The sequence below is a fragment of the Anomaloglossus baeobatrachus genome, chromosome 1, assembly GCF_048569485.1.
Source record: "Anomaloglossus baeobatrachus isolate aAnoBae1 chromosome 1, aAnoBae1.hap1, whole genome shotgun sequence".
In the NCBI taxonomy this organism is placed as follows: Eukaryota; Metazoa; Chordata; class Amphibia; order Anura; family Aromobatidae; genus Anomaloglossus; species Anomaloglossus baeobatrachus.
In genome coordinates, this window is record NC_134353.1 from 447,127,034 (window position 1) to 447,151,757 (window position 24,724).

General features: G+C 42.6%; 1 protein-coding gene across 3 annotated transcripts in view; it reads right to left on the reverse strand.

Moving 5' to 3' along the window:
- Positions 1–24,724, reverse strand: part of HCN2 (hyperpolarization activated cyclic nucleotide gated potassium and sodium channel 2) — a 162,675-nt gene that overhangs the window by 16,025 nt on the left and 121,926 nt on the right. For all 3 annotated transcript variants that reach the window (XM_075352873.1, XM_075352865.1, XM_075352878.1), the window contains 4 exons: positions 23,066–23,284; positions 19,323–19,469; positions 7,464–7,704; positions 6,225–6,389 (listed from right to left, as the gene is read on the reverse strand). In XM_075352873.1, the coding sequence (XP_075208988.1) occupies positions 6,225–6,389; positions 7,464–7,704; positions 19,323–19,469; positions 23,066–23,284 (772 nt within the window). The remainder of the gene's footprint in view (positions 1–6,224; positions 6,390–7,463; positions 7,705–19,322; positions 19,470–23,065; positions 23,285–24,724) is intronic.

A 24,724-nucleotide genomic window follows, 5' to 3' on the forward strand; every position in this document is an offset into this window, starting at 1 on the left:
GTCTATGAACTCGCACCGACCTCAGGCATCACAGCAACACATCGGTTTTACCATATAGGGAACACAGTGAATAAAATATCTCAAAAACAATAGTGCAATCGCACTTTTTATTTGCAATTTTTCCGCATTTTTTGGCCGATTTCCAGTACACTATATGATAAAACTCACAGTAAAAATACAGCACATTCTTCAAAAAAACAAGCCCTCACAGGACCATATTGACTGAAAATAAAAAAGGTACATCTCTCGGAAAAAGAAAGGCAAAAAAACCCGCTAAAGCGCATAATTGGCCGGTCGTGAAGGGGTTAATGAGCTGTGTGGTCTTTTCCCTAATTAATTCATCATCAATTAAGCAGTTAAAAGGTCTGGAGCTGATTCCAGGTGTGGCATTTGCAAGCTATTGTTGTAAACCTACAACATGCAGTCAAGAGTTCTCAAAAGGAGGAAAAACAGAACATCATTGGCCTGGAAAAAAAGAAGAAATTAATCAGAGATATAGCAGAGATGTTAGGGGTGGGCAAATCAACCGTTTTCTATATTCTGAAAAAAAAAAAAATAAATAAGCACACTGGAGAGAATGGGATTCCAAAAAGGCCATGATGTCCAAGGAAGACAATGGTGGTGATGGTCACAGAATCCTTTCCTTAGTGAAGGAAAACCCCTTCACAACATCCACCCATGTGAAAAACACTCTCAAGAAAGTAGGTATTTCAGTATCTAAGTCTACCATAAAGAGAAGACTTCCTGAGTGAAAATTCAGAGGGTTCACCACAAAGTGCAAACCATTTATGAGCCTGAAAAATAGAAAGGCCAGATTAGATGTTGTCAAAAAGCATCTAAAGAAGGCGCCCAGTTCTGGAAATGCATTGTATGGACAAATGAAACTAAGAGCAACCTGCACCAGAATGATGGGAAGCAGGAAGTATGCAAAAGACTTAGAAAGGCTCATGAGCCAAAGCACACCACATCCACTGTTTGGATCTAGGCAGTGTGATTGTCGAGCATGCATGGCTTCCAATGGTCCTCGGCCACTAGTGTTTCTTGATGATGTGACTGAGGACAGAAGCAGCCGGATGAATTCTGATGTGTACAGGGCTGTACTTTCTACTCAGATTCATTCAAATGCAGCAAGCTTGATTGGATGACACTTCCCAGTACAGATGCACAATAACCCAAAATATTCTGTGAAAGCAATCCAGGGTGCAAAGAAGTGGAATATTCTTCAATGGCCAAATCAATCACCAGATCTCAACCCCATCGAGCATGTAGTTCACATAGATAGCACAAACGTAAGGCAGAAAAACCCACCGACAAGCAACAACTGGAGCCAACTGCAGTAAAGGCCTGGCAAAGGAGGAACAAAGGAGGAAACCCAATGTTTAGTGATGTCCATGGCTTCCAGACTTCAGGCAATTTGATGAGTATTTAAATGTGAAAAGAGTGGCACAGTTTCTTCACATGTAAATGTAGAATGTATGCGAATTGCTGGCTACATAGTTCAAGTACATACCATTCATACAGAAAAAGAAAAATATATTCTACATGGTCCATTAGCCGGCCCTTATTATTCACCTTCTTAATTTTAGGATAGATATAGGCATGTGTATTAACTCTTTCAATATTCTCTGACATTGCTTCTAATTTATCCTTTTCCCCATTGAAAGATTTTTTTTTTCTTTCACATAATTTAAAAAACGTACCTACTAAATAACAAAGCGATATATGATTTCTGCATTGATTTCCAAGCAGGGAGCTGTGACATTACGGACTGCGACCAGATGCCTTTGATGCATGTCCTGATGGTGCCAGTGTCTGCACAGCAGTGTAACATGCAACCTCCTGCCACTGACAGGCACGGTGATGGGCGTCCAGCAGAGCTTGGAATGGTAGGGCACTGGTGCAGAAGAGGCGAAAGCTCTGATCTCTCACTCCCTAAGTATAGGCTCTTGTTTTTTGGGGATTTGACATCATTCTAAGTCCGATCTTGATTTTTTTTTTACTCAAGGGGCACAGAGTAAATAACACAGCCCAACAAATAAACACTTTTTGTCTGCTACTTGGCAAAAACCATGTGCGCTATACTAAATCGAATGCGCTGAATCCAAATCTGAAGTTAGTTTTTTTGTAGCACGTCAAGATATTAAGTTATTCCAATTTTTGTGAAAATTAAAATAAGCAATTAATAAAGATACAGAATCGTTATGTCCCACAGTTTCACAACATGTATTATCATTTTTATTGAAAAAGTATAGGTAAATTAACAAAAAAACTTAAAAATCACTTATAGTAGCTTAAGAAATCGCCTTGAACTCAGCAGAGTACTTTTAAAAGTGCTTCAGGCACTTGCTTTTGCGCTTGTGAGTGGTCCTAGTGGCCCGTTGCAAAAACCAGCAGTAATCACCCATCATGTTGGGGTTAAAGCGACCTGGGTATCTTTTTTCCATAGTAATGTCATGGTGGAATCTCTCACCATGTTCGTCACTGACATTACCCATATTTGGAGGAAGAAGTCAAGATGTGAATGTAGGAAATGCATTTTCAATGACATTCGGGCACCATGCATTTCGTATGCTTGAAGCATATTGTCTATTAGTTCAGCATAGTTTTCTGCTCTTTCGTTTCCAAGGAAGTTTTGAACTACTAATATAAATGCATCCCATGCAGTTAGTTCAAGTGGGGTGAGTTCTTTCTTGAAGATTTCATCATGGATTATTTGGTGGATTTCAGGACCAATAAAGATTCCTGCTTTGAGTTTGGCTTCAGTTTTCAATGCACTAAACTTTTCCTTCAGATACTTAAATCCATTCCCTTGACGATCCATTGCTACTACAAAATTTTTCATTAGTCCTAGTTTAATGTGAAGAGGTGGAAGATAAATTTTAAGTGGATCGACAAGTGATTCGTGTTGAACATTGTGCTTACCAATCTTATGTTCATCTCTATTGGGCCACCGTTTAATTTTATAATGGTTGTTGTCATCTCGACTGTTCCATAGGCACAGAAAGCACATATGCTTAGTGTAACCTAACTGCAAACCAAGGACTAGTGCAACAACTTTGAGGTCAGCACAAATGTTCCATTGATGTTCTGAATATTTAATCAATTTCAGAATGATCTGCATAGAAGCATAGGTCTCTTTCATTCCAACCGCATGTGCAATGGGGACAGATGGCTTTTCATTGCCATTGTGCAACAGAACAGCTTTCAAGCTTGCTTTACTAGAGTCTATGAACAGTCTCCATTGATCTGGAAAATGTCTACAACCCAACTCTAGCATAAGCCCATTCACATCAGTACAGAAGCAGACACCATTTTCCATGACATAGTATGAAGCTAACTTTTTGTGTCGATAACGAAAGTGTGATATTGATGTGCCTTCTTGTAACAAATTCCATTCCTGAAGTCTAGAGGCTAACAGTTCTGATTTCTCTTTAGACAACGACATATCTCGTATCAGATCATCTAAATCAGATTGGTTTAGTAGGTGTGGCTTACTCTTCTGATATTCCTGATCTTCTTGGGCATGAAATTCATCATCGCTGCCATCATCTTTTTTATTAGGATCTGAGCTATCACTGTCTGTCTCAGTAGCAGCGGCTGGTGAAGGAGGAACAGGCACTGGATTCTCCGCATCGTGTGGTAATGGCTTACGAGCAGACTCACAGTCAGGGTACACAATTTGTGATTTATTCCTCTTTGAATATCCGGCAATTTTAGTCATACAGAAATAACAGTCCGAAATATGATCTTTCTGTTCACGCCAAACCATGGGCACTGCAAATGTCAATCCTTTTCTTTTCCCATTCAACCATTGCGTTAGCCCAGAGTAGCACACAGTGCAACACACATGAGGTGCCCAGTTTTTATCCTGATCTCCTACTTGACAATCAAAATAATACTTGTAAGCAACTCTTACTCTTCTGGTCAAATTCTTGCGTTGATCAAACGTAATAAATTTACCGCAAACATAACAAAAATTGTCCGGGTCGTTAAGACATTTACGTCTATTCATTGTAATCCAGATAAATCGCACTACTAGCTTTAAAAGAAAACTTTATTGAACACTGTCCAACAGTTATCTGTAAATCTGGTGTCAGCACTCCCTATATATAGCCATAACTGGTTAATGCTGACATCAGCTCCCAGACATGTCTGGACATGTCTGGATAGGTCCTACATATAGCCATAACTGGTTAGTGCTGATATCAGCTCCCAGACATGTCTGGACATGTCTGGATAGGTCCTACATATAGCCATAACTGGTTAGTGCTGATATCAGCTCCCATACCTGTCTGGACATGCCCGGATAGGTCCGGGGAGGTCAACGAATGTGTGTAAGAATATCTTCAACAATGCCTGAATAGGCGTATGGCCTTTTCTAAGTATAACTCAAAATCTGGACGTGCTGTGCAAATTCTGAGTTCATATTTGGAATCAGCATGTTCAAATTAGTAAAGAACACATGTTTTACCCTCAGTAGCAAAAACATTGTTGTGCTGTGTAATAATTGTTCTGATGCGGGGGGCACAATGTAGGCACAGTTTAAAAGGTACAGCAAATCAAACAAAGGCAATCAAAAAATGGGAAGCCTCTATTTTTAGGTAAAACTCATACGCTTACAGTTTATAGCAATTTATAGGCATTGCATATTTTCAAGCTTTCTTTGCTTTACTTTATTTTAATGTAGGGGCGCCCTGAAGTGTCCCAAGACTCAAACAGCTTGGAAAAACTTGTAAATGTTTTAGGAAAAAACAAGAAACCAACCTTTGGGCACATTACGTTACAGATTTGTGTACTTTTTTAGTATATACAAGTGATGTAAATACAGCTCTATACTATAAGCTCCCTTTACCTTCCCCAATACTCAGTGTGCAGAAGACCACAGGTGATCAACATCAGTGCGCAATACCTTGTACTACTAATAGTCGTAAACAGTGTCCATATAAAATATGGCATACATTACCTTCCACAGGTCAGTAATGTGCCATGTGTCTCCTACATATACACAGCATAAAAAGTAACATCATGTTTCAATGCATGCTGTATTGGTAGAACTGCTTATAAAGAAGAATATTGTGCCAAGGTGGCAAGTAGAGATCAGCGAATGCGAGGTTTGGAGTTTGTACCAAACATAGACTTACAAATTTGGAGTTCGGGTGCATTACGTATGCAAAACACTGGCGCGAGCTTCACTGTGCTGGGGTACGCTCAGTGCTCAGCCCCGTGCGAGCTGCTTGTAGTGTTTTAACAACTCGCACTGGGGGTAACAACAGTGTGGTTGGATACGGTGTGCATCCAAAAAAATAAAATGGAAAAATCCCACTCTCCCTCCCCCGAAAGTGTTCTGTTTATGGCTGGCTGCATGTGGGCGGAGACCAGACCTGCCCAATCACTGACTGCCAATGGAGTTCAGGTCAAGACCGGATCCCAAACAAAACTTTATCTAAAGTCCGGCTAAACCCGCCAAGCTGAACTTTAACAGCTTCGCTCATCCCTAGTGACAACCCGTTGATGTGTACTGCCAAAAGGAAAGAAGGATTTTTGTTAATAAATAAGATTTAAAGTAAAGGTAAATTATTTTCGGCACACCATGGGTGAAATAATAGGAGTCCAAAAAAATAATATTTGCAATATAAGTCCACTTTTTATTTTTCAAGCAGAAAAAATGTAAAAAAAGAATAATACAGATGTCCAGAGACCAACGTTTCGGCCTTTTTGGGCCTTTATCAAGGTGCTTATCTACAGGTGATACAAACCATCAAATCAAAGAATATAGTATAGATATAAAACATAAGATAAATCACATCGTGATAGACAAAAACGTGTATCCGCTTGAGTGGAGTCATGTAACAATCATAGAAAAAATGAGAATATTAAGACCATTAATTAGAAAATAAGAACAAAATTGTAACAAGAGGTCTCAGAGGCAGAGTTCAGACACATCGCATCAGTTCAACCATAGGTTTGCTATACCTGGAATGTCTGTGTGCACAGTGTCTTATATCAGAGAAATGGCATTCAGGTGGACTCCATAGTTAAAAGCTGAAGATGGAAAATAAAAAGGTACATGAATAGGTAAAAAAAAAAATACATTGTTTTTTGGAGTCCTATTATTCCACCCATGGTGTGCCGAAAATAATCTAACTTTGACTTCTTTTTTTCGAGCACCCAATTTTTCGCGTGAGCAGACATTACTCTACCAATAAGAATTAAAGCAGACGTACCAATTCTATCCAGTCGGTCGATGGCAACTGTCTCAAATGCACGCCTCATCATGGGGTATTCTTCCAGCACTTCATTGAAATGATCCACAGAGAGAGAGTATAAACGGCAGTATGTATCTGCTCGGACGCTAGCTGTGCGCCTTCCTCTTGTCAGCAAGCAGATTTCTGCAATAATAGACGTAGTTAGACAGGACTTGATCAACTGGACATTTTCATACTGTATCTGACTGCTGCTCCATGGTTGCAGACTACAAACAAAATCCTGTGTGTTGCCTATTCCTGTAGTCACATGTAAGGTTCTACTAACCTACGTCTGAGAAGTGTAGAAGGCAAGATAATGTTAGTCACTCACAGCATGTTACATTGCATTGCATATGCCCATGGAGACTTCGGGGCTACATTTTTTCAGAGAAATCTCAGTTTGCACAGCCAGGCAGCACAAGACTCAGGCATACAGGCTAGAGAACTGAAAGAATAGAGGAGATACAGCATGCTTCAGGGGGAATGCCCACTGTGCTCTGAACGTGCAGCTACACATGCAGGAGTGTTAGAAAAAGCCAGTCTTGAAAATAACGGAGAGTTAACAAATCAGCCAGTAACAAACTTGCAGGGTACATAGACACAGTTCTAAAAAAAGAAAAAAAGTCAGGTGTTTTTTAAGTTATTTTGCACACTCAACATGGTTTATCTGTTGAAGGTTGATCCTACTGCCATACAGGAGCTGAAAATGACAATCTGGATGTACAACAATTTTATACATTATAAAATATAAAATAAGGAATTAAAAGGGTAGTAATGGCTCTGACAGCGTACAATGTTCCTATTTCTGCAAATGGCTGGAAAGAGGCCGCTATTCGGAAAGACACATAAATGGGATCAGTAAATGTTTCCAATGTGTTAAGCAGCAGTAGAAATTAAGTAGACAAATCAAGATGCAATTAATTTGTGCTGCAGGTCTTTTACTGTATTAACGTAAGGCCTCAATTAAATGAAAACTCCTTTAAGAGTAACACATTGCAATTATTCATTTGTGTGTTTCTGACTCACTAATGGATAATTTCTTAGCTGCACTGCTTGCTAATCAGCAGACCAAGCAGTAGCAGATGCAGCATGTGGATGACAGCCCTGACCTTCTTCATACATGTGTGCAGATATGGCATTGTCACTCACAACTTAAAGAGAAGATTTAAAGTACAACACTAATAATTCTAGTAAAAATCCAAGTATTAAAACTCTTACCTCCAAAGTATGAGCCATCAGAGAGTTTGACCTCCTTGTTGCCTTTAGTAAGCACGCTAACAACACCATGTTGGATAAAGTACATCTTCTTGCCAATGGTTCCCTCCCGAATTATGTAGTCAGTAGGTTGAAAAACCTCAAATTTCAGCTTGGTGAGCATTGCAGTGACAAAGCAGGGGTCAGCATTGGCAAACAGTGGCATAGATGCAACCAGTTTCCTACAATTAAAGTTGACGATCTCCTAGTCACAGAAATAGAGGCCAAAGCAACAGAGATGAAACAAGACAAATATAAAGTTAGTATATATGTTATGAGGGAATACCAAATTGCAAGCGATTTCTAGCTGATCATTTCGCGCAATGTAACAATGTGGGTAAACGCTTAAGTAACCTATTTTTTTGGAATGGAGACTGCAACGCTAAAGTTGAACTTTTCTTTCCCCAACAATTCATGGTGTCCTTCACACTGTTTGTATAGATACAGTGATATCTGCCAGTCACTGGGAGGACCACCCACTGGAAGAAAAGCCCAGAAAGAGCAGAGGTCTGGATGTTCTTGTGGCAGGTTTTAGTGCGACATGCATGAACATCCTATTGTGCCCATTAATCATCATCTATCCGAGGGAAAGTATATCTACTGAAGTTAGCAGATAGGAAAAAGGTCTGAGAGAAAAAAAAAAGAACAACAGAAGAAGCTGTAGGTTTTTAATTTCTAGTTGTATAGTTTGTTTTTTTTTTCTTATTAAAAATTTTTTTTATCCATTAGAACAGGGGCAATAGTTCTACAGGACCACATCTGTTAAATCTCTATTGGGCTTTTCGCCCACGATCAGTATTACTCGCAATTTTGAAGCTGCGTGTTTTGGCACTGTTAAAACCTCAACAAACACTGATCATGGGAACATACCCTTACATACACAACTCAGTATAACATTCGGAAGCTGAAACAATTCAAAACATGAGACCTTAAAGTGCCTGTCAGGTGCAATATGCATACAGGACCACAAGCAGTTCTGTGTGTATATTACTAATCCCTTTCTAACTGTCCCTGTATACACTAGCATAGATACAGAGATCTTTAGAAAAAGTATCTCTAAAGATCTTTTATCGTATGCTAATGAGCGACGGCAGTAGTCCCAAGGGCGTTAGTTTCCCTGGCTAGTCAGCTCCATTAGAATGTTAGTACGTCCCTGTGGGTGTGCTAACATGCTAATGAATGTAAAGCGTCACAGGATGATCTCAGTCATCTCTTCGCCACCAGACGCTGGATTTTGGCTCATGCGCACTATGAAGCTGAGTGTACACATCCCAGCTTCAATCTGAAGTAATGCGCATGACTGAACCTCCGGGGTCATGCACACTGAGCCGAAATCCAGCGTCGGGCGGTGATTGCAGTGGAGAGGTGAGTGACATCCTCCTCTGATGCATATTCATTAGCATGATAGCACGCCCACAGGGGTATACTAACATGGTAATAGGGCCGACTAGTCAGGGAAATTACCGACCAGGGGACTAGTCCCCTCGCTCATTAGCATACGATATAAGATCTTTAGAAATACTTTTTCTAAAGATCTCTTTATCTATACTAGTGTATACAGGGACGATTAGGTAGGGATTAGTAATATGTACCCAGAACTGCTCGAGGTCCTGTGTGCATATTGCACCTGACAGGTTCCCTTTAAAAGAAATGCAACATTATTTAATGCTAAACATGTGAGGCAATGATATATAATGATAGTAATGTGCCCTATCCTGTTGTTCTTGTAATAATATGCCCCATCCTGGTCCCTATTTTGTAGGAATGTCCCCATTCTGTAGTTTTGCACCCATCCTTTTCCCCATTCTTTGGTAATGTGCCCATCCTGTAGAAATGTGCCCATCACCCATTCCCTGTAGACTGTGAGCCCTCGCGGGCAGGGTCCTCTCTCCTCCTGTACCAGTCTGTTATGTACTGTTAATGATTGTTGTACGTATACCCTTTCACTTGTAAAGCGCCATGGAATAAATGGCGCTATAATAATAAGTAATAATAATAATAATCCTTGTCCACATCCTGTAGTAATATGTCCATCCTTGTCCACATCCTGTAGTAATGTGTCCATCCTTGTTCCCATCCTGTAGTAATGTGTCCATCCTTGTCTTTTTTTTTTAAATCAGATACTTTTTTATTAAAACAGAGTACATACAACAGAATAACAAATCGGCATCCAAATTAAATTTATCACATCTATTACCCCTTTAACTCCCCCTCCCGCCCCCTCCCCCACCCCTGCAGCAACACTTCTCCCCGATACTACATCCCATATAGTACACACTTATAATACCCTTCAACTGTAGTATAGAACCATCCCGTTGTGCAGGAGGAACAACTAGTAACACAAATAAAACAAAACATACACATCAGAGGTCTCAGACGGCTATCCCCGTCCCATATCAGTTTACTGGTCCATCACTCGTCCTATCCGCATTGCAGCCAAGGAGACCAGAGCTTCTCAAACATTTTAACATTCCCCCTTCTTTCATACACTCCCCGTTCCAGCTGAAGAATACACTTCACCCTTTTAATGTACTCTCCCCTGGTCGGGGGGTCTTTTTTAATCCAGGACCTGGCGATTAGCTTTCTTGCCGCATACAGCAGCCTAGCAATGACAATTTTCATAGTATTTTCCACCCCAAGCTCCTCAACATATCCCAATAGGCAGATCACTGGTTCCCTGGGGAGAACACACCCATATGTTCTTCCTATCTTGTGGATAACCTTAGTCCAAAAGGAGACCAGTCTCGGACAAGACCACATCATGTGAAAAATACCTGCGTCAGATCCCTGACACCTTGGACACTCCGAATTCCTTTTCAACCCCATTTTAAACATCAGTAAGGGAGACCTATATACCCGGTGAATCACGTATAGGTGAGACAGTCTGGCCGGTTCGCTCATGGAAAGTTTAGGGACATACGCCAGGATACTCTCCCACACCTCCTCCGTTATCGGCCCAACTTCCTCCTCCCATTTAGATTTAGTTTTAATTGGGTATTCTAACAGAAAGGTATGTAGTATATCTTTATATGTGCCAGAAATGATCCCTTTAGTGCTTCCTCCGCCCTTACACACATACTCCAGTACCAGGTCAGTCTGTATGGCCACACTTTGTTTAGCCGCTTGGGCTGCAATCGCATGTTTTAATTGTCTGTAGTGGAGCCAGCCGGACGCCGGTAACTGAAACTCACTCTAACTGCGGGAACGATTTCACAATTCCTCCGTCCAATATCTGATGCATGTATATTACACCCTTGCGTCTCCACTCCTCAATATTCCCCATTTTCTGAATCTCCGGGAGATTACTGTTATCCCAGATAGGTGTAAACTTGGTTAACCGGGTCACCCCTCTCACCCTTTTCAGCCTATCCCAGGTCTTATTTATAAGTGCCATTGTAGGAGATGTTCTACCCAGGAGCCCCACCGCACCATCCTCTAGTCCCATTACCAATGGACTTCTACCCACTATGTATTCCAGTACTTCTTTAATGCCCCCATCTTTCTCTCGATCAGACCAACCCCTGAGGTGTTGACATTGCGCCGCTATATAATACAATTCCGGATTTGGGATTGCTAGACCCCCCTCATCCTTCGGCCTTTGTAAAGTCTCTAATCGCACCCTAGGCTGCTTTTTACCCCACACCAGGTCCCTAAACAGCGAGTTTATCCCTTTAAATCTTTTCCTTGAAATACAAACAGGGGCATTGTGCAGTATGTATAGGAGTTTAGGCATTACTACCATCTTTAGTAAATTAACCCTTCCAACAACTGACAAATGTAGCTTGTTCCAGGCATCCACCTTGGTTCTCAATTTTTTAAGGAGCGGCCATAAGTTCACCTGTATGTATTTTTCTACTGGCAGAGATATCTGGATACCTAGATATTTAAATTCGTCCACATTCTTCAATTTGTTAGCCCCAGTATCCTCATTTGTCCAGGCTACTTCCCCATCCACCTTACAGAGGCTCGATTTAGACCAATTAATGGTCAGTCCCGAAACTTCTCCAAATTTCTCTATTATCTGCATGGCATGATCCAATGAGGCTGATGGATCCCCCAAGAAAAGTAATAAATCGTCAGCATAAAGAGCTATTTTCTCCTCTAAATGCCCATACTTAAATCCATGGATCTCCTTTGTTTTCCTAATGGCCGCCGCCAGAGGCTCTATTGCAATAGCAAATAGGAGCGGCGATAGTGGGCAGCCCTGTCTCGTTCCCCGGTGCAACTCAAACGCTGAGGAGGTCATACCGTTAACTCTAACTTTAGCAGTAGGCCTATTATACAACAGCTGCACCCACTTTACAAACCGTGGGCCAAAACCCATATGCTGCAACACTTTCCACAGATACCCCCACTCAACACTATCGAACGCTTTCTGGGCATCTAACGAAGCGATCACCCTCCGGCCAGGGTTGTCAGGCGGCAACTGTAGATTAAGGTACAATCTCCTGATATTAGCAGCTGTCGACCTATTGGCCATGAACCCTGATTGGTCCATATGGATTAGGTTAGATATAACTCCAGTCAGCCGGTTTGACAACACCTTAGCCAGAAGCTTCACGTCCGCTGTTAATAACGAGATGGGTCTATATGAGTCTGGAAGCCTCGGATTTTTATCCTCCTTAGGAATTACTACTATTATTGCTTCTCTCATAGATTCAGGCAATACACCTTCCCCCTCCGCCACCTCAAAGACTTTCAATAGTTTGGGTAATAGGATTTCTTCTAACTGTTTATAAATTTCAACTGGTAGCCCGTCTGCTCCCGGTGCCTTGTCATTGCTCATGCCATGCAGAGCGCCCTCCAGTTCATCAATAGTAATAGGTGACTCCAGTTTATCTCTATCCACCACAGACAACACAGGAAGCTCACCTCGCTCAAGAAATGAGTCCACCTCTTCCACCCTCATCTCTCCGCTAGAAGAATATAGCGTGCGATAGAAATCTTTAAAGACCTCAAGGATCGCCTCAACCTCAGTGACCTGTGTCCCCTCCACCGTGTCCATACCATGCACAAATGAACTACTCCTTTGAGCTGCAGCTATGACCGATAATAGATGACCAACTTTTTCCCCCTCCTCATAAAAATGCAATTTTTGGAATGCCTGCTTCCTTACCGCCTTCTCCAAAAGCATCTTATTAACCTGTTCATGCGCCTGCCTAAGATTTTGCTTCGCGTCCGTAGTAGTACTCCGGATTGCTTCCAGCTCTGCCTTATCTAAGGCCTCCAGCCTATCTTTCTCATCCTGCCTCGTCTGTGTTTTACGTTTACAGATATCCCTGAACAGGAGCCCCCTGAGGTATGCCTTCATCGCATCCCATACCACCAGCGGACCAGTGCTACCCTCGTTGTGGATAAAGAAATCCCCAAGATCCCGTTCTATATTCCCCATATTAATATGACGGATCCATGCTGGATGAAGCTTCCACTCTCCCCTCCTTCCCCCTGTCAGGGTTCCCCGTCGTATGGACACTAGAATTGGGCTATGATCTGAAATCACTCTTGTCAGATATTGCACGTCACTTATCATTGCATCCATCAGATCACTAGCTAGAGCCATGTCAATGCGGGACAGAGTGTTATGTGAAGCCGAATAACAAGAGAAGCAGGATACCCTCCCATTCCTCACTCGCCAGGCATCCACCATTCCAAGTTCCCCAATAAGAGTGCCAAACGAAGTCATACAACTATCCTGAATACCTGGAGGTCTACTACTCCTATCCCAGTACAGGTCTATCACATTATTGAAGTCCCCCACCAGTAAAAAAGGGATTACTCCCCCCTTCTCAGAGAACTCCCTTATCTCCCTTAGTTTGGTGCACTTATATGGAGGTGGTATATATATTGCAGCTATACACATGAGTCTGCCAAATATTTTACACTTGACGGCCACACACTGTCCCTCTTTATCCACATACACTTCTATCTCTTCATATTGCACAGAGTTATGGATCAGCAGTGATACACCCCTTGCATAGTTGGAAAAGGTGGAGTGATAGGCCTTCTGCACCCATCTCCTATTTAAAACATGTGTTGTCTCCTTTGTGAGATGCGTTTCTAGTAGACATATTACTGACGAGTTCTGGTCTTGAACATATTTAATTATTGCCGCTCTCCTAGACCTATCTGATAACCCTCTAATATTCCAACTCAACACCTTAATTCTATCCCTCATTATCCCACCCAGTAAAACCATCAAACCTTGTAGTATCTCCCCATGCTGCCTCTACCCTACCCCTTTCCCCCCTCACCCCCTGCTCCCCTCCCCTCCTACTCCCCACCACTTCCCGTTTTCGAGTACTCCCGTGAAGCATCGGGTTTTCCAAACCTGGTCCATAATCCCTACTAAATTCCCCCCTACCTCCCTCGCCTTCCCCTCTTAGACACATTTTAAAACTCGTCCCTTTTCCAACAATTCTCCACTCCCCCCCTTTCTATGTATAATCATATTCCACTCAACCAATATAACAGTAAAATGGCGAACAGTAATTAAACTGGAATCTCAAATTGTAAATACCCCCACCGCGCCAAATTAGGCAGTCCCCATGTCCTGCGAAGCTCACATCAAACCCTTCGCATTCCCCCTGCATACTACCTCAATCCCAAAGGGAAGGAGAAAAAAAAAAAAAAAGAACAAACAAGAAGGGTCCCCTGTAAGCTCCTAAGGATGTTGTAGAGCCTCAGCCGGCCTTCTCCAACACACTGCAGATTCAGACAGTCAGCTCATTCCTTCAAACGGATCCGCTTTTCGTTTGCGTCCAACCACTGCATGGCTTCCTCTGGAGTTGTAAAAAAGTGCACCCGCTCCAACGCCGTCACTCTTAGCTTTGCCGGGAACATCATTGAGTATTGCACCCCCATCTCTCGCAGGCGCCTCTTTACTCCTGTAAAAGTCATACGTAGCTTTTGAACAGAAATGGAGTAGTCCGGGTATATGGAAATTCTCTGGCCGTCAATCATAAGATCCTCCATGTCTCTTGCCTTTCGCAGTATAGTGTCCCTGTCTCTGTAGTTGAGGAGCTTGGCTAGCATAGTGCGAGGGCCCCTGGCTGCATCGGGACTCTGTGTGCACGTTCCACAGCATAGAGCTTGGATAAGACATTAGCACCCATTTTCCCCCTGAGCCAGTCTTCTACATATTCAGTGGGGTTTCTTCCTTCCGCTTTCTCAGGGATGCCGACAATTCGGATGTTATTTCTTCTCGAGCGGTTCTCTAAATCATCATTTTTTGCCGTGATTTCAGCTATCTGCTGTGCAAATGTTTTTTCAGACTTTTGTAGTTTTGTAATATGATCCTCTGTTATCCCCACTTTCTCCTCTACAGCCGTTGTTCTCAGGTCTGCTTTCTTGAGGTCTTTCTTAATGTCAGCAACCTCTGCCTGCAATCCCTTAACTTGCTTCGTCAGGGAAGTCAGAGCCTCTTTACAAAAAGACACCACTGCAAAAATGTCCTTTAAAGTGGGGTTTTCTGGAGCCTGGTCTGCACTATGTGCTTCCTCTACTTCTCCTGTCTTATCTTGCTGCTGTTCACCATCCCCCATCTCATCAGAGCTGGCATTGTCTTCTCCCTCCTCACCTCTGTTATCTGTATGCTGATGTGATTTCTCTGAAGTCCGGGCAAATTTCTCCAGCCTTGCCGCGACCTGCATCCTCTCCTGACAGGTTGCATTCACTTTCTCAGCTTCCTGCCTTATCATGGCACCATCCTGAGAGCTGGGGACTTTCCCGCCTCCATTATCTTTTTGCCTGTGACGGACCATGGCACCTCTCTGCATCCACCAGACTCACTCCAGATAAGTCCTCACCACCTTATCTTCCTGACAGCCGGCTGAGGCAGTGATAACAGCGGTATTCAGGGATTTATCAAGGGAGTTTGCAGGAGAGCTCCACAAACACGTCTCTTCACATTGCCGTCCAGGCCACGCCCCCTCGTGTCCATCCTTGTCCCCCATTCTGTACTAATGTATCCAACTTTGTCCTCATGCTGTAGTAATGTGCACATCCTTGTCCCCATCCTGTAATAATGTCCCCATCCTGTAGTAATGTGCCCATCCTTGTACCCATCCTGGTCCCTATCTTGTAGTAATGTGCACTTCCTTGTGCCCATCCTGTAGTAATGTCCCCATCTTGTAGTAATGTGCACTTCCTTGTCAACATCCTGCAGTAATGTGCCCATCCTAGTCCCGATCATTTAGTAATGTGCACTTCCTTGTCCCCATCCTGTAGTAATGTCCCCATCCTGTACACCATGTTCCAAATTATTATGCAAATTATATTGTTCTCTGATTTATCTAAATGGTCGGTGCAAATGACAGTCAGCCTAATAAGTCGTCACCTGTTAGAGTATACATCTAATTTTATTGAAGAAACCTCACAATGATAACAGTATAATCTTCAAAATTTAAAAAAACCTCAAAATGTACTGTTCCAAATTATTAGGCACAGTAGAGTTTCTAAACATTTTATATGTTTTAAAAAACTAAAAATGCTCATTTGTGGAATTTGACACATTAGGAGGTCACATTCACTGAAATAAAAAGCTATTTAAATCCAAAACATCCTAACAGGCCAAGTTACATGTTAACATAGGAACCCTTCTTTGATATCACTTTCACAATTCTTGCATCCATTGAACTTGTGAGTTTTTGTAGAGTTTCTGCTTGAATTTCTTTGCATGATGCCAGAATAGCCTCCCAGAGCTGCTGTTTTGATGTCAACTACCTCCCACCCTCATAGATCTTTTGCTTGATGATACTCCAAAGGTTCTCCATAGGGTTGAGGTCAGGGGTAGATGGGGGCCACACCATGAGTTTATCTCCTTTTATGCCCATAGCAGCCAATGACACAGAGGTATTCTTTGCAGCATGAGATTGTGCATTGTCATGCATGAAGATGATTTTGCTCCTGAAGGCACATTTCTGCTTTTTGTACCATGAAAGAAAGTTGTCAGTCAGAAACTCTATATACTTTGCAGAGGTCAGTTTCACACCTTCAGGAACCCTAAAGGGGCCTACCAGATGTCTCCCCATGATTCCGGCCCAAAACATGACTCCTCCACAGCCTTGTTGGGACATGGTGGCCATCCACCAACCATCCACTACTTCATCCATCTGGACCATCCAGGGTTGCTCAACACTCATCAGTAAACAAGACTGTTTGTAAATTAGTCTTCATGTATGTCTGGGCCCACTGCAACCGTTTCTACTTGTGAGTACTGGTTAGGGGTGGCCGAATTGTAGGTTTATGCACCACAGCAAGCCTTTGAAGGATGCTACACCTTGAAGTTCGAGGGACTCTAGAGGCACCAGCAGCTTTAAATATCTGTTTGCTGGTTTGTAATGGCATTTTATCAGCTGCTCTCTTAACAGTAGAAGTTCCAGAAATTTTGAGCTCCCCCTGAAGTCCCGAAAGAGGGTCAAATCACCCTTAGTCAATTATATTATCAAATACAATAAACGGAACTAACTAGAACATAAATGGCTAAACTCAATGGAAAACAACAACCTCCTGTGCTGCAACAGTAATGGCTTTAATTAAAGAACAAAAGAGGGTGATTATAGGATGTTAACTAAAATTCTTCAGGTCATTCGACCCGTCTCTGGGTTCCAAAGATAGAAATATTAAATGACCCCTCTCTGGGACTTCTAGTGTTAATCCGAAGGACTTGCCTGGCAGAAACCTTCCTCATTCTGTATATATCAGCACGAACACATATGTGCTCAGAATCAGCCACAAATCTCTTCACAGTACAATGATCACGCTTAAGTTTTCGTGGAATTTCTAATGTTTTCATCCCTTGTCCAAGGCACTGCACTATTTGATTCTTTTCGGCAGCAGAGAGATCCTTTTTCTTTCCGATGTTACTTGAAAACTGTGGCCTGCTTAATATTGTGGAACATACAGTTTTCCTTTTGTTGAGCTCACCTGGCAAACTAATTATCACAGGTATCTGAGATTGATTTCTGTAATTCAAAGAACCCTGAGACACAATACCATCAATGAGTTTCATTGAAGAAAAAAAATAAATAAATAATATGACACTTAAATCCAATTTGCATAATAATTTGGAACATGGTGTAGTAATGTGCCCATTCTTTAGTAATGTACCCATCCTTGTAGTAGTGTGCCTATGCTAGTACTCTTCTGGTAGCAATGTTCCCTATTGTGCCATTCTTCACATACACAAAAAACGATTCTCACCTGTTCTTCGTTCCCTTGGTGTCCTCTTTTCTGCTTCTTGCGGTCTGCAGGCACGTAGACACCTTGTCATCATGGCCGATGCAGGGGTCCGCAGCCGTTAGCGCTTTATTTCATTTGAATGATTTGCTGGTGGCACACAGAGACAAACTCTCTGCACAGCTATCATAATGGCAGTCGCCGACCAATCAGAGGGCAGCAGCTGACATCATACACCGACATCAGCTGCTGGCCTGATTAGCTGGCAGCTACCATTGGAATAGGTGTGGAGATAGTTTGTCTCTGTATGGCACTGACAAATAATTGAACTGAAAAAAAGCGCTGACGGTGGTGGCTCCCTGCACCGGTGGCGATCATCAAGGAGTCCACGTGCCTGTGGGCTGCAAGAGGTAGCCTTAGGGGCTGCATGTTTGGGACTCCTGGCGGAGATTGTTTCGGAATATTTTTTAATTTTGCCAGTCCTGGTGGAAGCTGTTTGAAATCCAAGAATATCATTTATTCTTACATTGTTATAGCTATAAATACGTCTACCGCACACTGTCACAGTCTTCTAATTAAACAAGTTTTGGTCATGCCTCTAGTTTTGATTTTATTTTTTCAGGATGTCGGACAGAATGTTCTCAAGCTTGCAGCTGTTATTGTTGATGCCAATAAAGACTTTAACACAGGATAAAGTAAGCAAAAGTGACATCTGTAGTGGGTAGAAATTTTCTGAAATTGGGTGGCACGCTATATACCAAGCGGTGTTACATGCAAACCTGATCTCCATTTCATTTAAAACAAGATTCATCTGGTGCTCTTTTTAACAGGGTACTCTAGTTCGGCTTGTTACAGTTCACTTCTGATTTACATGCAGTAATGTAAATGGCCAACGAAGGCTCTGATTCAATGCTCGCAGAGATTTTCAAAAGCTTTTAGGAATTGGTTTAAAATGTCTATTAGAAAAAACTATATATTTTTATTATACAATAAAAAACTATTACTTACTGACACAACAGTTACTGTAAGTGTCAACAACTGCAGCCTAAATTATTGCTATAATGGTAAAGCCCAGTAGTCGGAGAGCAGCACTTGTTGAAGTGGGGGAGCATGCTGAGTATTTCACTTTTTGGGTTGGCAGGAGTGAGACTAGAAGCTAGTCTGTAATCTTCCCCCTCGCACTGCCTTCGGGTGCCCCCTAGAGAGTTGATATATCATTTTTTGTTCAAGTTATTAACCCAGCATCACTCAACCACTGTGGCCATTGACTGGTGCAGAGTAGACTGATGGTATACAATACCATCACTTCCAGTTTGCTGGAACGTGGGGCAGTCTAGTGGTAAGTAAGCTTTTTTATTACTAGGGCACCACTGCTAACTTTAATAATACAACAGAAAACCCCTTAAATGTTACACCTCGATACAAAAAAAAAAGTGCAGCAAGACACTCATGTATAAAGTGCTGGATGACATTTTCACAATGTGTCTCCTTCCAGAAAATATGTAGGTACGAGGATATACAATTAGTATTTTTTTATAATGGAGCCTGTAAAGATGTCCAGTAAGTAGTGAAATCACAATCTAATATTTCAGTGTATTTAGCAATTATGCGTGATACCCAGCCTAATTTATAAAAATCGCTTCATACCTCTCTCAAGGGTTCATTTAGCTCCTCAAGGATACTGTCTTCATCAAACATCTTCCCTTGGTATCGGTGCTCATAATAATCATGAATCCTTTGGCGAAAATCTGCAGGCAGTTTATGGAAGGACATGTACTGTTCCACCTGCTTGTACTGTGAATATGATCAGATCATAAAGGAGACATTAAGAAAAAGATAAAAATCATACATTTATCTCCAATACCCCTCCAACAGTGGCCATCATGAAATCACCAACTTGACTGCAATGATTTCAAATGTTTCGGACTCCATGATGGTATAATTCCCCACTCATTCTTCTTTCCAGTTGGCCATGTTCCCAGCTATTGTATTGTCAGAGGATTATCACACACACATTAGCGAGCACGCAGGAGACACCGGGATTATAGGAATTGGAAAACTAGGAATGGCCCTGACCCGGACATTAAGTTATGTAAGAAACTCACTAGTTTTATCCAAACGGGATAAAGTACTATAGCAACATTTGTATACATTCTACTGTAAGAGTGGAGGTGGTGGACCTACCAATAGATTATAGAACTGTATAAACAGCAATCCTTCATTATAAACTTTACTTTGTTTGATAATTTAGTATGTTTTACTAGACTCCTCTGTCGGTAGATGAAAGAAACATACGGTACAGTTAATAAAATCAGCCATAGAAGAACAAAATATTAGTGGAAAAATGGTAACAAGTATGGCATTTGGCGTGTTACTACGTAAACATATTAGGGGCCGCTGTTCACACTGCCTCTGATTCTGTGCTTCCTAGAGGAGCACATTCCATCCTTGGAGACAAGGCTTCTTTACTATTAATCTGTGGAATAGTCTACCTTGAAAGCTGGTCACACTGGAAGCATAGATTTTTTTTTCTATAAGGAGATTGGTATTTATGCAATGTAAAGTTGTTTCTAAAGATTTGGTCTAGTTAATTGACAAGGACCAGAAGGGAAATATTAGCTCTTGAGTGGACTGGATCATGCATTGTACTTTCCCAGCCGTTGGTTAAACTTAATGGACATTTGTCTTTTTTCAACTTTTTTAACTATGTAACACGGTAATGCAACCATCACAGACATCGATGGAATATGACAGCAAAAATAAAGAAAGGAAAATTGGAAACAGTGACAATGATTGCCTTGTATAAAATTGCCCGTATAATTAACTATCCTGGCTTAGTAAAGATGGCAGCAACAGGAATAAGGGTCTGTGAGCTGTAAAGAAAATTACAGCACAAGTGAAGCCTATATTCCTCCATGATGACTAAATACACAGCATGCTGTAACCTTTTGTTGTCATTCTTACACAACTTTTTACTATGGAGACTAAAGGCCCCGTCACACTAAGCAACTTACCAGCGATCCCAACAACGATAGGGATCGCTGGTAAGTTGCTAGGAGGTTGCTGGTGAGATGTCACACTGCGACGCTCCAGCGATCCCACCAGCAACCTGACCTGGCAGGGATCGCTGGAGCGTCGCTACACAAGTTGCTGGTGAGCTCACCAGCAACCAGTGACAAGCCCCCAGCGCCGCGTGGAAGATGCTGCGCTTGGTAACTAAAGGTAAATATCGGGTAACCAACCCGATATTTACCTTGGTTACCACCGCACGGAGCTACACATGCAGAGAGCAGGGAGCAGCGCACACTGAGCGCTGGCTCCCTGCTCTCCTAGTTACAGCACACATCGGGTTAATTAACCCGATGTGTGCTGCAGCTAAATGTGCACAGAGCAGGGAGCAGCGCACAATGCTTAGCGCTGGCTCCTTGCTCTCCTAGTTACAGCACACATCGGGTTAATTAACCCGATGTGTGCTGCAGCTAAATGTGCACAGAGCAGGGAGCAGCGCACAATGCTTAGCGCTGGCTCCTTGCTCTCCTAGTTACAGCACACATCGGGTTAATTAACCCGATGTGTGCTGCAGCTAAATGTGCACAGAGCAGGGAGCAGCGCACAATGCTTAGCGCTGGCTCCTTGCTCTCCTAGTTACAGCACACATCGGGTTAATTAACCCGATGTGTGCTGCAGCTAAATGTGCACAGAGCAGGGAGCAGCGCACAATGCTTAGCGCTGGCTCCTTGCTCTCCTAGTTACAGCACACATCGGGTTAATTAACCCGATGTGTGCTGCAGCTACATGTGCACAGAGCAGGAGCCGGCACTGACAGTGAGAGTGGAGGAGGCTGGTATCGAAGGTAAATATCGGGTAACCAAGGACAGGGCTTCTTGGTTACCCGATGTTTACATTGGTTACCAGCCTCCGCAGAAGCCGGCTCCTGCTGCCTGCACATTTAGTTGTTGCTGTCTCGCTGTCACACACAGCGATCTGTGCTTCACAGCAGGACAGCAACAACTAAAAAATGGCCCAGGACATTCAGCAACAACCAACGACCTCACAGCAGGGGCCAGGTTGTTGCTGGATGTCACACTAAGCAACATTGCTAGCAACGTCACAAAAGTTGTTCGTTAGCAGCGATGTTGCTAGCGATGTTGCTTAGTGTGACGGGGCCTTAAGATATCCTGAAGTTCAAATCCTACCAAGGACAGACAACATCTGCAAGGAGTTTGTATTGGTTTGTGTGGGTTTCCTCTGGGCTCTCCAATTTCCTCCCATACTTTGAAGACTGAATTTGAATTTAGTTGTGAGCCCCAATGGGGGCAGTGATGATGATGTCTGTAAAGTGCTGTGGAATTAATGGTGCTATATAAACAAATAAAATAATTATTATAATAAATTTTACTGCTACACTCGCTGTGGAGCCCTTTGGTATCCTATACCTTCCAAAATTTAAATGGAACCTGTCACCAGGATTTTCCATTATAACCTGCGGCCACCATCAGTAAGCTGTTATACACAGCATTCTAGAATACTGTATATAAGAGCCCAGGCTCGCTCTGTATAACATAAAAAACACCTGTTATTATAATCAACTTTAGGACAGTTGGGGGTCGATGGGCATCACTGGTCTCAATCCGGCTCCTCCTCTCTTCTGTCCATTGCCGTCTTCCATGTGGGTGACGAGTCCTACGTCAACCACACAGAGGCCTTCATTGTGCCCCTGCACATGCAAACTTTAGTCTGCCCTGCTGACTGCAGAGCAAAGTACTGTAGTGCGCATGCGCAGGTGGTGTTTGACCTTTCCCCACACTTACGCTTTACAGTACTTTGCTCTGCTCTCAGCAGGGCAGAGAAAAGTGCTTGTGCATAGTAGCACAATGGAGACCTCTGTGTGGCTGATATAGAACGCGTCATCCACATGCAGCTGGGAAGGAGGACAGCAATGGAAGGAAGATAGGAGGCACCAGACTGAGGGCAGCAACGCCCATCAGACCCATCCACCCCACAGGTGAGTATAATAAAAGATGTTTGTTATGTGATACTGATAAGCCTGGGCTCTTACATACACAGTGTTCGATAATACTGTATATAAGGGCTTACTGGTAGTGGCTGCAGCTCATAAGGGACAAATCTGGTCACAGGTTCCCTTTAAGCTTTCACTCGGTATGTATACAATACCTCTCAACCACTGTGTTTTTCAGAGAATTTGCGTTTAACAATATAAAAGACTTCTGCAAATTTACCCAAAATAGGTATTGTTGGGAAATTTTGTGTGCATTTTTATTTGAATCCAGTGCAGAAATATCCTATGAATAGGGGGTTTATCTGATCTGAAGGGATAAAGAAGGAAGTCATGACAGAAGTGTGAGCTTGCAGTTCATACAGAGACTCACCTTTTCTTGATACTGTCTGCGGGAGGAGTCCAGTGACTGGATAAGAGCAGTGGCATGTCCAATGAACATGGCATAGCATGTGGCACCTACGATCATGCTCAGCATAGTGAGCCAGATATCAGACATGCTTTCTGGAGCCTGGCGCCCATAACCGATGCACAACATGTGGCTCATGGCTTTGAAAAGGGCGAAAGAGTACAATTCACTCCACGAGTCATTCTGTGCAGGAGCACAAAAAGCAAAAATTAAAACACTTTCCTAGATGCTGCCCATCCCCATCCTGCTATCAGGCTGAAGGAGAGCATTTATGTACTATTTCAAACTGCTTGTTATAATTAAAGTAACAGTGCACATCCCAATTGTTTTCGTGCCCGTGCTGAAAAGTGGCATGGATGAGGCATGCCAGAGATGTGTACATATGTCTTGTGCAAGGACATGAGCTTCATGTCCACGTAACGATCCATGCTGCAACCATCAAGGAGCGCGCAACCATCAATTAAGTGCACCCACGCACGTGTGCAAACACTGTGCTACACATTCATGCACCATTACATTGAATTTCTAAGCGGTGTCCCATAGACAACCCTCTAAAACATATACAGACCAAGAGATCCAACTACAGACACTGCTTAGAACACACTTTACCCAAAATAGCTGAACGAAGAAACCTCACTTGGGCTGGAAGAAGAGAGAGAGCCAGAGAAAGTAGAGACAGTGAGACGGATGTAGGCCAATCATGCAAGGATGAACAGGATCGCACATGGCGGTGAACATTGGCATGAATATGATATTAAATGCATCCACAATAGAGAGCAGGAAATGCACACATCTCAACGGCTGCGGTGATGGAAAATTAAAATGAAGGAAACATGACACATCTGAAATGGAAGCTCAAGGGACTTCAAGCAAATCTAATGAGAAAAAATGGGAAGACAATGGAATAAAGGAAGGTCCGAAAATAGCAGACGGGAACATACAACAGCAGAAAGGACACAAGGAGGTGAAGTGCAGGGAGACAGAAGAGAGAAAAATCTATTATTATTCCTGTGCTGAGCCATGCCATTCCAGCTGACACACACACCAAGTCACTGATCCCTCTCTCCTGCCCCTCCATGGTTTCTCATGTGCCACTTTGCGGCCAACTGGCACCGGCCTTCTGTGCCAAGCCAGGTCCAGAGAAAGCTTCAAGGACTTAACCCCTTTCTGTTCCATACAGTTTTTTAATGCAGTAAATGTTCGAATCCATGAGAAATGATATATGAAACTGAAGATATATGATATACAATCCAGTAATTAGAAAATCATTTAGGGTTAGGCCCTTGCATTAATCCTATGGTCAACAAATAACATGGTGTTAAAAATAAACTATGTGCACCATTTAAACCATTTTTATTGCTTTACAATAATGATGAAGCAACTTTGCAGACAGTCCTGCCTTACAGTATCATACGGTTTTATGTCCACAGCTCCTATGCAAATCTGTCCCCTCAGTTAAGGCCGCTTTACACGCTGCGACATCGCTCAAGCGATCTCGTTGGGGTCACAGGATTTGTGACGCACATCCGGCCGCATTAGCGATGTTGCTGCGTGTGACACCTTTGAGCGATTTTGCATCGTTGCAAAAACGTGCAAAATCGCTCATCGGTGACATGGGGGTCC